Here is a 15,212-nt window from a genome sequence, read left to right on the forward strand (position 1 = left end):
TACAGAGAGGGAGGACCCTGGAGGATCCAGGTGCTGGATCATCCTCGGCTGAACTGTCTGTGGAGCTGGGAGCAGAGTTTGGAGCACTGGGCAAATCTGAGGAGCCCTGGCCAGCCATGGGGCCAGGCCCAGAGCACTGCTCCATGGCAGTCGGCCTGGAGCAGGCGCAGGGATAGTAGCAGGGGCAGCCCAGGAGATGGCAATCGGGAGCCTTTTACGGGACTGGAGCAAAGGTAGAGGGAGGCTCCCAGGAAAAAAGGGTGGCTGCCTTTAAGGTGGGTTTATTTGCCTGCCAGATGGGAAGTCTGTGACCAGCCCCTTTAAAACAGGTAAAGGCAGTAAGGCTTCTCCACCCACTTGCCTTGGTCTTTCATCATAACTGTGGGCCAGGCAGGGAGGTTGTGCAATGTGTGCGCTCCAGTCAGAAGGGTGCGGGAGAGGTTCATGCGCTGGGAGCAGGAGCCAAGGCTCAAGGCCCTGAGCCAGGAGAGCAGGCAGGGGCTGGAACTGAAGCCCCTTCTACAGCCAGCATGGAGCTGAGGGCCCCTAGAAGCAGCATGGAGCTTTCCCTCAGCTTCCTTCTCTTTTGGGCTCTCCTTCCTCCTGAGGTGCCGGGGAAAGAAGGTAAGCCAGGGACCTGGTGGTCCCTCTGCCTGCAGTGCTGGGACTGGAGCGGGAGGGCCCCACCAGGGGAGGAGTCCTCCCTGAAAGGGGCAAGGAGAAGGCCCTGGCCAACTTGTGTGGGACCCCAGGGGCATCACAACCCGCAGCAGCACAGCTGGGGAGGCGCTGCAGGGGCCCTGGTGTTCACGGAGGGCAGGAGTGTGTGGGCAGTAAAAGGCCAGGAACAAGCTCCATTTGACTCTTGGTGGCTCTGTGTCTGCAGCTCCCGTATATTCCCCCCCTGTCTCCACTCTCTCACAGTTGAAACACAAATGCCTTGTCATAGCCAGTGATCCAGGAGAGGTCTGCCTCTGTTTGCTTTTAATACAAATGCTGCAGCTAAAAAGTTTAAATGCAAACTTGGAAGCTTCCTGCAGAACACCTCCACATTTTCCTCAAAAAAACATAATGAAATTATCCCTTATGAGCAAGGACAGATTTTTTTTTCAGAGGCTGGGAAGGTGAGCAGCCTCGTTCAGCTATCTCAGTGTTAGAAGGCAGAGCTGAGCTTTATAATTTCCTCCTCCACCTCATCTCTTAAGCCTCCCCTGCCTCCCTTCACTGTCTCACTTAGTCCCTTTTGTTAGACGTAGTAATCTTTTTTTCTTCTGTCTTGGCAGTTCCACAGTGGTTGTGAAACTTTCGGTGAATGAGAATTTCAGTTGAGAGATGAGGAAGAATAAATCTCTGTTATTTTCCCCACTTTCTTGTGCAGTTAATTACTGCCAGAGACTTCTTCTCATAACTCTGTTTTGCACAGTGAGAGAGGTTGGGGGCTTTTCCATCCCAAAGGTGGTTCTCTACTTTGGCTGCTCCAGGTCTTCAGTCTAGAGGACTTAGTCATAACTGGCAGTTTAGCCATGGGCTCATCTCAGACTTTGTATGCTGAATGCTCTTTTAAAGTGTTCTTGATTAGCATGTTTGTATTAAGGATTTGGCTAAATGAATGCAGATAAAAGATATTGTGGAGAAGGCCAACCTAGGTGAAGAGTATTATAAGCTGGCTCCACACAGACTCTGGTTTCCAAAATTGTGACCAGTAGTTGGCAGTAACACTCAGGGACATCTCCCTGGCAATCTCTTACCCATCTCAACCATCTCGTTTTGTCTGTGGCTATGATCTGCTTTTCCTGAATGTGTCTAGCAGGAAGCAGTCCGTTTTCCTGGCACCTTCTTTCACCTGAAGTTTTTCTTCTTCTGGGGAGACCTCCTCCCTTGAGATTGGATAGTGTGATTCCTAGGAGTGAAGCTATGATCCAAAGAGCCAGTGACCCTAGAGTGCTTATATTTTCTATAATCTCATAGTCTCACTGACTTAATCCTCCTTTCATTGCAGTGTTTCTGCTGGATATTTCACTTTGAGAAAGCTCTTTCTTGGGAATGGATTTTGCACACCCCAGTTACTTGGTAGCTGAAGGAACAGCTGCATGGCACATGGGCCATGGGAGATTCCCCTCCCTGCCTTTCCCGAGTTTCTTTCCTTTTGCTCTCTACTGGAACTTGCCATGCAGTCCCTCTCACTTCCATATCACTGCTTCAGGTCTGAAGTACGTGGGATAGATACTATCTGGGTGATGGTTCTGGAAGGACAAGCTGCCTCACCCTGAGAGTTTTTGGAGTTAACAACACAAGAGCAGTATCTCAGACATCTCAGAGAGATTGAAGAAGGAGCGAGTGAGGAGCCTTGCCTGGACAGGGTGTCTGTGGCTAGGAAGGTTTTGCCGTATGATCATTCTGGGCAAATGCAGCAAACCTGCAAAACCTGGATTCCTGCCTTTCCTTTCTACCAATCCTGAGCGGGTGTTTCAGAGGTGAGAACAGCAGTGCAATCCCTCTTATCTCTAGTTCTGGGCCCACAGCCTGCTTCCTCATTCCACAGGACTCTTGCTGATTTGCACTTTACACTCTATTAGTTGGCAGGCAGTATTTGGAAAGCAGTCAGACAAGGAGGAAATCTGGTTATTCAAATGCCATCTAAATATACGCCTCCTACTTTTTACCCCCAAATTCTTTTCTAAGGTATTTTAAAATGACCCCTGTGAATATACCTGGAAGAATCCAAAAGGAAATCCAAGGATTTTTTCCCGTTTCCTAATTTTCCAATAGGGCTGCAAAAGTGCACTGAGACCAGTACTATGTACTGGCAACACTATGTTTAGGGGGGACCCAAAGCTGCACATCCAGCAGTACAATTTATCCCAACTTCTCTCCCTTTTCTCTGTTGTCCTAAGAAATGTTAACTTTTAATTTCTTTTTGTGTCAAGACTTCAGGGCAAACTCTGATCACATTCTCAAATTTCTTTAAGAGATGACAATGAACAGAAAACTGATTTTCTCTCTAGTTGTGTAACTCCAGCAGCCAAATCATAACACACAGGCAGGCAATGCAACTCTGCAAGAGGTGGTAAGGCTGTGCCCTGGAGCAGTTATTCCCTTGCTGTGACAGGCAGTGGCTACTTATGGGGATGGCGAGGTGGATGGGGAGTGAAAGAATTTCAAGGCTGGGATCAGATGATGCACAGCCTGAATCAGATGTATAGGGGTAGGCAATCTGAGAAACTGAAGTGTCTCATGGCTTTTGGGTACTGTGACACAGTGGAAAATCCCTTTTTCACTCAATTCTCTGTACTTTCCCATGTTTTCAGCTCCCCAGCACTGAACAATACCTTTAGGCTACACTGATTGATCTTTTGCATTGGTAATTTATTTGATCATCCTCCTCTTACATTTTTTTTTCCTGCTCCTCTTCTATGGCAAGGAAAGATTTGTTCAGCTCCTAATATTGGATTCCCATGTGATTAGGTTTTAGCCTCCTGCTGTCATATGGGGCAGCTTTAGAAAGCAGAGTAGATTTCTCAGGGCTTAGTCTGGAGCTGTGTTTTTGAATATGTGTAGGCTGTAACTTGCTTGAGCAGAAGATAGAAGGCAGAGTGTCGCATACATTGGGAAGAACTTTTAACTAACAGCATTGTCGTATTTCTTCCTCAAGCTATGCTGTTTGACAGTAAAAGAAGACATTGGATGTGGGGTTATGAGATCTGAGAGGAAGTACAGGCTTTGCTTTGTGTGACAAAAACAGGATATAGGCTATATGAATTGGGTCCCTGATTTGGTTTTCCTTTTCTGTTTACAGTGAACCTCCTAGACACAAGCACTGCACAGGGTGAACTGGGCTGGCTTCCAGATCCTCCAGAAGTGGGGGTGAGTATATACATTCCCAGGAAGGGGAGAAAATGGGAATGTGATGGAACTCAGTTTCCTCTCCTCTCCTCTCCTCTCCTCTCCTCTCCTCTCCTCTCCTCTCCTCTCCTCTCCTCTCCTCTCCTCTCCTCTCCTCTCCTCTCCTCTCCTCTCCTCTCCTCTCCTCTCCTCTCCTCTCCTCTCCTCTCCTCTCCTCTCCTCTCCTTTCCTTTCCTTTCCTTTCCTTTCCTTTCCTTTCCTTTCCTTTCCTTTCCTTTCCTTTCCTTTCCTTTCCTTTCCTTTCCTTTCCTTTCCTTTCCTTTTCTCTCTTCTCTTCTCTTCTCTTCTCTTCTCTTCTCTTCTCTTCTCTTCTCTTCTCTTCTCTTCTCTTCTCTTCTCTTCTCTTCTCTTCTCTTCTTTTTTTTTTTTCTATTTTTATGATCAGCAGCTGAGTGAATAAATAACTGTAAACAGATGAGGTAGCAATGTGGCCTATTGGGTAGATGTCAGCATTCTGGGACTTATGTCCAACCCTGATACTGGATAAGTGAAGCACATTTGATGAGTGAAGCATTTCCTTTTGTTTCTTGGCTGTAAAATTGAGTTGAAGGAAGTGCTTCAAAATCTATTCCTGAAACCCTGGCAAATTTGGATCCGAAGAGGCATATGAGTTTTCAGCTATTTTTGCTCAAGTAGAGACGAGTAGTCCATCCAGCATTGCAATTTATGTTAGTGAAAAACAGAGTTTGAAAGACGGCTTCCTTCAGACTGTGGCAACGGAAGAAGGAAGGCACAAAGAAAAAGGGAGCTTGGGCTATGTTGCACTGGTTAGAAAGAGGTATGTTAATACATAGTTCCAGTTCCTCATCCATGCGCTCATCTGTTTAGCAAGCCCAAGCTCTCCTAGGGAGGAAGAGCTTTGCCTTGGCTGCTCATACAGTAATCCTGTGTTCAGCTTATTCCAAACTCATTTTCATAACTTTTCTCCAATAATATGCTGTGGCTGGTTTGAATATGCCACAGCCTCCTCCTACTGCCAGCAACCTTGCTGGGTAAACTACAGACAGATAGTGAGGTTCTCCATAACTGCACTTGTTTCATTTCTGCAGCTGTTTTGGGTATTATTACATCCTACCCAAAACAGGTGCCCCAGTGAAACATATACATAGGTCACATTTTGTCCATCGTTTCCTTTGTTGCCATCATCCATCTGTTTGGTGATTTTAACCCAATATTAGATTCCAGGCATATGCAGGATGAAGTCCACATCCTGCAGACGGAGAAAGGAAAAAAGACTGAAAAACGTCTTGTTAAAATAATATGATAAGAAGACAAAACTTTTATTATAGAGCAAGTAATTTTTGCCAAGTGGGTTTCCTGTGGTGCTAGAATCTGTAATACACCTCTGCTTATGCTATTTCTTTTTTTTTCTGCTTTTTAATAACTATGTTTAAAACACACTTTAACTGAGGATTGTAGAAGATTCTAGAGAACATGGCCTGAGAGCAATCTAAACTAATACATCAAGATACTGATGACAGATGAAGAAAATAATGGATGATGAAAATAGATTTATCGACTTCTACTGGGCAACTGTATTGTAGAGATTTGTCTAATCATGTCATTTCTCAATAACTGTTAGTTGAAAGGCTGACAAATTGCTACAAGCAGAAAGGGAACAACAGGTGATTCTCTTGAAATAAGAATTTTGAACTACTCTCTATGAAATAGTTTTTCCAGAATGAAGAAATGAATATGTTTGAAAGGGAACTGAGATTAATTCAGAACATTTTCACACGAAAGAGCTACGATTAATACTAAATACTCTGATTGGCCTTATTAATAGCTGTCTGGAAACATCAGACCTCACAGAGCTTGTAGATTCTGTAGACTTTACAGAGTTTGAGGACAATCTGGATTGCAGGTAACAGTGCTACTTGCATATAACCTCAGATGCCAGAGATCCCATCTGTGAGCTGGATTTTTGTCAATATACTTATCACACAGAAGAGGAATGTCCTGTGAGGAATTGTTACGTTTTATCTGGATAAGGGCTTTGAGACATGGTTCAGAAGGTAGATACTTAAGCGGAGACAGAATTACAACTTTGTTTTCTGCTTCGTTTTAGGATGCCATGCCATGTGTGTTCATTTCATGGTCATACACAGTCTAAATCCAGTATGTAGGATACACTCATCTTAGCAAAATCAAGCTGTAACTGTCAATTTTGGACAAGATGTATGATTTTAATGGACATTTAGAGTTCATTTACTGGCAGTGCAATCTTGTCTAAACTTAAAGGTGTGATATAAGACAGAAGTAAAATGTTTGTAGAAGTTTGTTTGGTAAAAGGTCTGTGCTAACTTGTTTTGTAACAGCTGTTTAGAAAGTGTTTCATTTATTTTAGGCTACTATGGAAAACCAGGCCCTTCAAAAGACAGACTGTAGTTCCTGTTTTACAATCTGCCTTACCCCTGCTGCCCCTGTTCCATTATCTAACAAATTCCTTGCTAAAATTTTTGCCTCCTTCTGTCAAATTCTGAGAGAGCAATACCATTTGGATATGGGGAGGTGTATCACAGTAGTAATGATAAATTCCCCTCTTCTAACATGCATTAGAGAGCTAATGATAGATCACCTCTTTGAAGGTGTTGAGAATTCTCACTCTGACATTTCCTTAACCCTCCTCCCACCTGGCAGCCTGGCTTACCTAAACTGTTTTGAAAGATAACTGAATCTACCTAATAGGGATTTTGAAACCCTACCATGAACAAATTCAGCTGCCAGGCATAGTGACATTGCTACTTGGCAGGTTGTACAACAACAGTATAGAAAAATTATCATCTGCCTCAATATTGCTTTCAAGTGTAAATGCATCAGTTTTGAACAGATGGTGATGAGAAGTCTCACATGACTTTCATTGTCTTCTGCATTTTACTTTTTGTGGACAACACGAGCAACATGACCTAAGTTTGAAGCTAGCCTTACTGTGAACAAGAGTTTGAAGTAGCGGTCCAGACATCCCTTCCCACCTAAATCTTTCTGTGTTTCTGTGATAGTTTTGCATTTGCTTATTCATTAGAATCATGAGCTTTCATTTTTGGCCAGGGCACAAAAGAACCTCCCAGGTCTATCAAAGTAAATATTTTGAACTGTGTGTAGTGTCTATCTCTATGGATTTGCTATATCGATTTATATAGGTCTATGATACAAAGCACTGGGCAAACCCTTATTTGTGGTTAGCTGCTACAATTATGCCACTCTCAATTTATGCACCTGTCTTCAGGTTTTTCTTTTATCCACTTATTTCCAGTTTCTTTTTGTGAGAGGGCGAATAGCATTTGCATAATGCAGTCAAATGTTCATGCATATATGTGAACACTTCAGGCTGTGTCTGTTACAATGGCATTCTGTCTCTATGCAGTTGTATAGATTCTAAACTCAACAAAATTATATTCTTTGGTGGCTGACGTTGTCTGAGGAGGCATGCTTTCACCAGTCCTACAACTGCTTTTGCTTGTGGAAGAGTAATTTTTCGTACTTACTTTGTTTTTAACATGGGATATCTACTTTTCCTTCAGAAACCACAAGAGCAAGGCTGCTGTTACTAATTGCCAAGTCATGGCATCTTTATTATATATTAAAGATTCAGCAGTGCTCTGTTCTCAGCTTGTAACTAGTTTATGGAGTTTATTTTTCTCAAATGATATATTGCATGGATCAAAGCAGTACAAAAGTTTCCAGGTGATCTCCTCTCTAGATGGCCATTGTTCTCAGCCTACCGCACATAGCGAGGTGGAGGACATCATTTTTTATTCTAATTCCATACTATTGCCTACCTCCATGCATACTTAAAAGTGTGTCTACTAGCTACTAACTTTCAGCCAAGCCTCCCGGTGGGAATGGCGCCTGACCTGCTCAACTTTTCCAAAGCCTAGCTACACACAGGAGTAAGGATGTGAACATAATCCCAGTGACCTAATGTATCCCAGAGGCTACTCATAAATTTGCTGCTGACTGCAGTTATCATGGCTCCAAAAACATCTGAAGAACTTTGATCTTGATGGAATATTTCCTTGTCTCTGCAGCCCATTGTTTCACAGGAGGTTTGCTTATGATTACAGTGGCTGATAAATCTATGTGGATGCAATTTGAGTGAACCAGTGTGCTTTTTACATCTCTAGTTTTTGAATCTATCCCAGGCATGGCAACAATTCTATGCCGGTCCATTATTTTCCTTAGGTAAGAGACTAAGATAAGGTACCTGTCACCTGTCAGCAATGATATAAAAGTATCATTGGCCACAAGGTATTGTTTACATGCCTTCAGGTTTTGGCAAGGTTAGCTAATGCTCAGCTCAACTAAGATTTCCAAAATGTTAATACCATATGATGGCTGGGTTCTGTTGCCACTGCTCCTATTCAGACCCATATGCCTCGCCATGAAGGAAATAGGCGTTATGAGCCACAAAGCCCTCAACCTGTAGATGCAGTTTGGCACTTCTACTTCATTAAACCTGGGCAGCTTGCTTCATCAGATTTCTTCGTATCTAACTGAGAGTCCAGCCTCGGTCAGTCAGCTTTTTGTAACATCCAAAGATAAAAGTTGAAAAATAATCTTCATCAACATTTCTGTGTATGTCTGTCCCACAGCTACTAAGAATGCATACTCTTTAAGATCTAACTCAGAGGGATGTCAGGACCTCTGAGACCCTTGAATAGAGTAGCATTATATACCTGCTCCCAACTTAAGTATCAGGCCTAGGTGAGTAGCTATTGCAAGTGTTCAGGGTCTGCACAGAGTTATAAGGGACAAACACCGAGTAAAGTCCACAACTAACCAGAAATGGAAAAATCTCTGGCTTCAGGGTGATACCCTGTCACACTTTGCTGCTGTTGATATGCAGATCAGTGGGGAGACTTACTGCTGATATTCTGTTAAGTGAAAAAGTTATCTTTTGTGCATTTGGAGAGAGGGGAAAAAGTTGTAATGCATATCCAGGTATACTTCAGTTTACTCAACTATTGATCAGAAAGTGAGAGGGGAAGTATCAAAAATGAGATGAGAAGTAAGTTAAAAATTTCACAGTGCACCATATTGCATGAGCCACAAACAGATAGCCCAGGGTGAATTTACTGCCCCAGCTTCTCAACTCAGTTCTGTGACTTGAAGGGGCAGAAAAGACCATGCTTGGAGCCAAAGCAAGGACCCTGTATGACCATTACATCATCACTGTAAAATCTCAGGCACTGAAGTAATGACAGCCATGTTGCCTAGCAACTTCAGCAAGCTGATTCACCCTTTTATGGCTGTTGAATGAGAGCGGACTGGGTTTAGTGAACTTCCTTAGATCAACAGGAAAGAACCACAAGTCACCTGGAGCTTAAGACCAAGAGGCTATTTAGAGTTAAAAACAAAACAAAACAAAACAAAACAAAAAACTCTTTTATTCAAATATTGACTGGAATACTTGATATCAAATCGTCATGCAGTTTGCCGGCCGGCAGGTTAGAAATGAAAATGCCTTATATCCCTTTTTCTCTGCTGTGTTGGCATGGGCTCATGCTTTGAAATGTGATTTTTACCAGCCTGGAGATTGAGTTGTAGAAAATTTTGCCCTTCCACTCTAATTGCCTGAATGATTATTTTTGCTTCTAAGGTCTGGATCTTGGCTTCTCTTTGCTTTAAGTACAGGCTGCCAGCTCCTCACTGTGACTTTCATGCTACCACCTGCAGATTCTCTCCCCTAAGCATGTCTGATCATCCCACAGATAAGGCACAATTATGCTATCCCTCTGTGGGATTGTACCAGATCTGGTGCTCATCTTTAACAGGAATTAATATAAACATACAATGCACTGTGCATAACAAGTGTACCTGACATTATAACTGTAACACCATGCAGAGCCCCTTTCCTAGAAAAAAAAAATCACTTCCATTTATGGTTGATAATCTGCAATCAGACTTCTTCGTATCTAACTCTGAGAGTCCAGCCTCAGTCAGTCACCTTTTTATAACATCCAAAGACAATGTGAAAAATAAACTTCAACATTTCTGTGTATGTCTGTCTCACAGCTACTAAGAATGCATTCCCTTTAAGATCAAACTCAAAGGGATGTTTGAGACCCACCCAGCACACTCAGCACAGTGCATGAGTAACATGACAGGTATCAGTTGTTTTATTGGAAATAAGATGTTAGTTATCAATTCTGAAATCTTAAGATGCACCTTGAGGTGGTTTTTGCCTTCTTTCCTTTTTGTAGTCATTGACATTGTTAGTGGGTGTTACCAGAATAGGTGCATATGAAATGAGACTTCCAAACTACCTCCCTGAAATGTTGGACTAAAATATCATTCTTCCTCACCTAGTAGCATCTGTTGCAAGCACAATGGTTTTCCTGCAAAACCTTATTGTGGACAGAAAAATCAGAGAAACAGCAGACAGCAGAACCTGGATTTGATAAACAGGTTATATAATAATGCACCAAAGATCTATCATGCAAACTAGCACCTTATCTTCCTATAAGGGCATGAATACCAGTTAAATTTGAAGCAGGTGGATGGAATGTAGACCTATGTGCTAGTGCCCTAAAGGACAAGTCATTACCTAACAAAGTTGCTCCTCCCTGAAAATAATCAATTGTGGGGAAAAATGACATCCCACCCAGAAAGATATTGCAGATGAGTAAACATCACTTCTATGTTCAGTTGTATCAAAGGCTCCAGGATGATGTGATGAAATCAAACTTTCCTGACCATTGCCAAAAGATCAAAGAAATAAAAGCAGACTCTACTGTTCCTAGATCTAAAGTTTAACGACTCATGAAGTTAAGTGTCTAGGTGTCACCATACTTCTTTTATGATCATAATCTAAATTGTCTTCCACACCAACAAAGAATGTGCAAGAGCACTGAGAAACTTTCAGTAAAGGGTCACAGCAACTTCATTCTGATTTTTTTTTTGATACACCAGTGTTGTGATGCTCTTTTTGATTTACCAGACTAGCATTACCTATTGATAGATTTTTGTGAGATCTATTCAGCTGGAGCCGTTCACTGTATCACAGTAGGTGTCAGCAAGATGTCTCTACTGTCACAATCTTTTCTGTGAGACACTGAGAGAGTACAGCTGAGTCTGTAATGTATGCTTGCCCTTCAACTCTGAATCATAGAATCATAGAATGCTTAAGATTGGAAGGGACCTCTAGAGGTCATCTAGTCCAAACCCCCTGCACATGCACCCTCTCCAGGTGCATGACCTTGCCCTTGGCCTTGTTGAATTTCATGAGGTTTTCACCACCCAGTTGTCCAGTCTGTCCAGATCCCTCTGGATGGCAGTGCAGCCCTCTGGGGTATCAGCTACTCCTCCCAGTTTCGTATCATCAGCAAGCTTGATGAGGGAGCACTCTGTGCCTTCATCCAGGTCCTGTTCCTAAATTGAACAGGACTGGACCAAGGACTGACCTCTGGGGGACACTGCTAACTACAGGCCTCCAACTAGACTCTGCACCGCTGATCACCACTCTGGTGATCCATGCCATCCAGCCAGTTCCTAATCCACCTCACTGTGCACTCATCTATCCTACACTTCCGGAGCTTGCCCAGGAGGATGTTGTGAGGGACGGTGTCAAAAGCCTTGGTGAAGTCGAGATAGACGACATCCACCGCTCTCCCCTCATCTATCCAGCCAGTCATTCCATCATAGAAGGCTATCAGGTTAGTCAAGCATGATTTCCCCTTGGTGAATCTCTCCCAAAAGGCAGAGTTAACAACTCTTTTTTTTTTGGTCATGATGTCATGCAAATGCCATACAAAATTCAAAGAGACTGTAGGCAAAATGTAGTCATTTCTCTCCTTTTTCTGGGCAAACAGAGGGAGGAAAGTGGAGCTGTTATGTGATGCGTGTTCTGCTAGTGGGCTGCAGGCTTGGCACCCAGCAATGTGTCATTGCTGAGAAAGATCGTGCCTTTTGGGCCCTGAGATTTTTCTTAGAGAAGAGCGTGATGAATTTAAATAGCCCTTTGAATGCTGTTGCAAATTAAATGGGAAAGATATAGTTTGCTAAGGTCAGGTAAATTGCAGCAGGCTGTCCTAACTCAGACTGTCTTTTGATCTCAGTACAACTCTCTCACCCTAAGTCAAACAAGTCAGTGTTTTTCAATATATGAACTCCTAACTTTTGTAGTGGAGGCATCTTAGTTAAGGAACTTTAGGCCCACTGGCAAGATATTTTCTTTGTTATTACATTTTGTTAGTCCCTTAAAAGTAGCTTTGTGTCTCTCCCTGGGAGTCTGCAGGCAGCAGATTGGAAGCCACTCTGCATATATAAACTGGAGGTGAATGAAAGCTGCGTCATAGGAGGCAGGACCTTATCTGAAAGGAGACAGGGCAAATTCCTTGGAAGCTGGAGATGTGGACAGCATTACTGCTGCAGTGCACAAGCTCTTATAACTCCTGTCTGAGTCTAAAGATTTGCAATACTGTCACAGTCTGCTGCTTCTGACACTGGTAGCCTAACTCTTTATATCAATGATGAATTTTTTTATTTATCTTTATAATATTTTTTCATAAAAAGACCAAAAGAGACTACCTTACTGATGCTCGCAGAGACGCAGACAGTGGCCTAAAGATGTGCAAATTATCTCCATTCATTTTAATCTTATATCTTAAATGCAGACCCTTTGAAGCTTAGCTCAAGATGGAGGGAGGAATCGTAGGTTGTCCTATACAAGCTTGTTGACACAGTCCTAACTCACAGAAAGCTTATGGTTAGAAGAAATGGAGTAGCCCTTCCTTCATCTCCAAAACTTCAAACTGTAATATCAATTCAGAGTCAATCAACACAGATATTAACAGGGCCCTCTCTTATCTTTGGACCTTTAGCCACAAGGCAGACAAAACAGATACTGCTTACACCACATTGATGTCCTTCCAGTTTGTTCTTCAACTCATTCTTAACTGACCTGCCTCATAATGACAGCTCTTCTTCCCCGCTTTTGTTCATATTGAATTTGACCTGTCTGTGGAAGAAAGTAGCCTTCCTTTTCTCCAAATTTGCAATGTTCTGAGGTCACTGAGATAGTACTTTTGCTAAACTGTCTTTGAGGCTTTCATTCACTTCATGCTAATTGCTCTACTAAGCTGTTGTAGCCTGATTTGCTAGTGGAATTTTTTAGCCTGTATTACACCATCAGACTGTGACTTTCAAGAGCACATTTCTGGAATTAAGTGCCTGTGTTAGTGTAGGGGTTGATGAGAAATACAGAATACCTTTTGACCTCAACTCATTTTTAGGCTTTTTAGAAAGTCAACCAACTAATTTGTGGCTCTCTTGAACGCATTGTCCTTTGCTTTTTTTGCAGTTGTTTAAAAATTCTAGAAGCTTAAGAATTTAAAGAGTAGTTTAAAGACAGTTTAAATTTGAACTTAAGAAAGAATTTCAATGTAAGAGAGTTTAGGAGGAGTTTAAATAATAAAATTTAAAGAGTTTTAAGAACTTTTTAGCTTGCTTGGAGAAGGGGATTGGATTAGATGATTGCTAAGTGTCCTTTCCAACCTAAATCTATGATTCCAAGTCTTATGAGAAAGTTTTCTGTAGCATCATAACCACATTTCATTCACAGCTAAAATAAGAGTCTGACTCCTTCTCTCCCCACACTTTTTAATCATTTCTTCACATCCTATGACAAAACTGTTACAGTTGGAATAAGGACACAGCATAGAAGTTAATGGGTTGAAAGTTGAATATTCAACGGAGATGGATTCGATATTGGCAGAAAAGCTGGAGAGTCAGGTAATTCATATTGATTGAGCCAAACTGTCACAGACTTTCATTAAGAATATTACATTAAAAATCAGAGGCATACATTTTGATTTTGCAGCAGATTCTTTGAGGATGTGAGACAGTTGCCTAGACTCATCACCCTTTCATTAAGTCCTGTATGTAACTGTTTTTATCCACTACTTTGAATTTAAAAGCTTCACTGGCTAATGAAGTCACAAGCATATTTAATAATCATTTTGTATTGTTAGCATAAATAATATCCTCATTTTATTTCCTATACCCATCAGCAGCAGAGTCTAAAAGAACCAAGTGTGTCTCCCTTGTTATTTTTTTGCACCACACTACATATGAGACTGCACAATCAATAATGCCCTGAAGAGCTCTGTCTGGAAGAAGCTGAGCTGAGCTGAGCTAAGAAATGCAGCAGTTGGCAGTTGGATTTTTTCCAGTAGTAGAGTTTATAGTTCTTTTTCTGCTAGAGATGTAAGTCAGTATTGAAAATGAAACTTTGACCTCATGTCAGTTAGTTTTGAAATTAGTACATTTAGGACATGCACCATGACAGCTCATGTTTTTTGTTGAGTGATTATGGTAAGTGACATTTATTACAAGACCAGACATTCTTCTTCCTGTAGAGAATATTTCCTAGAGGTTTACATGCGTTTTAATGACTTTCTAGTCTAGTGTTCAAAACGTGCAAAATTGTTCATCTCTCTGGTGGCATTGCCTTAGGATAAATTGTTAATGGCAACTTGTCTAACTTAAGGACTTAAGTGCAATCATGTGTTTTCCACCAGCTTGGTGGAGGCAGATGTCCATGGAAAAAGGCTTCTAAAAGACAGTGTTAACATTAGCAATTCCTTGCATTTTTTTTGTTCTTATAAATCTTTATAGTTTCATCTCATCTTCTATTTCAATGTATTTAAGGATGTCTTGTAAATTCAATTCTTTAGTGTTTTTCATAGGTTTTTCCATGAAATGGTACAATGAACACTTAAGTGATTATGTCTTCTGATAGATCAGTTTAGATCCATTTATTTCTCTCTCATGGTATTGTAAGTCCCATGAACTGTGTAAATGCAATAGTTGTAAATCCCATGTGGTCACATTAACAGGGCGGCGTAACACTGCAAATTATGTGGAGAAATAGGAAACAAGAAGGGACACATAGATATCATCTGCAGAACTTCCTAGGAGGAGATTGCTAGTATGCGTGTAGCTAAATGGCTGTAAACAGCTAGATACGAGCCAATGTTATCATCAGGGCTTGCTAGCTTGGACAATGCAGTGGCTGTTTTCAGAGTGGAGCTGCGCAGGAGGCAGCTAAGTCATGGCGTGAAACCAGAGCCACCTTTAGCGCTCGCTGGCTCCATCTCTCAGACTCCACTGGTTAGCAGAGTGACCAGTGGGGCTGCACCTGGTCTGTAGGCTGGCAAGAGGCGGGAGAGGCTATAGGGTGGCACTGTAAGGACAGCAGGTTGTGGTGGGAGACAAGAAAAATGTTTAAATCTCATGCTCAGCCCATGGGACTTGACAAGCCTTGTAATATAGAGACTGAGGCCTTGTTTAAATTGCATCTTGACTTG

The 15,212-nt window shown here is 42.0% G+C and overlaps 1 protein-coding gene across 1 annotated transcript in view; it reads left to right on the forward strand.

Moving 5' to 3' along the window:
- Positions 1 to 449: 449 nt before the first annotated feature.
- The window catches only part of EPHA1 (EPH receptor A1), a 34,905-nt gene continuing 20,142 nt past the window's right edge, over positions 450 to 15,212 (forward strand). Inside the window, exons 1-2 of the mRNA XM_010212347.2 lie at positions 450 to 624; positions 3,797 to 3,864. Of these exons, the coding sequence (XP_010210649.1) occupies positions 531 to 624; positions 3,797 to 3,864 (162 nt within the window). The 5' untranslated portion in view covers positions 450 to 530. The remainder of the gene's footprint in view (positions 625 to 3,796; positions 3,865 to 15,212) is intronic.

This window comes from Tinamus guttatus, unplaced genomic scaffold (genome assembly GCF_059628265.1).
Source record: "Tinamus guttatus ecotype Peru unplaced genomic scaffold, ASM5962826v1 Tinamus_guttatus_pri_ptg000098l, whole genome shotgun sequence".
Taxonomy (NCBI): Eukaryota; Metazoa; Chordata; class Aves; order Tinamiformes; family Tinamidae; genus Tinamus; species Tinamus guttatus.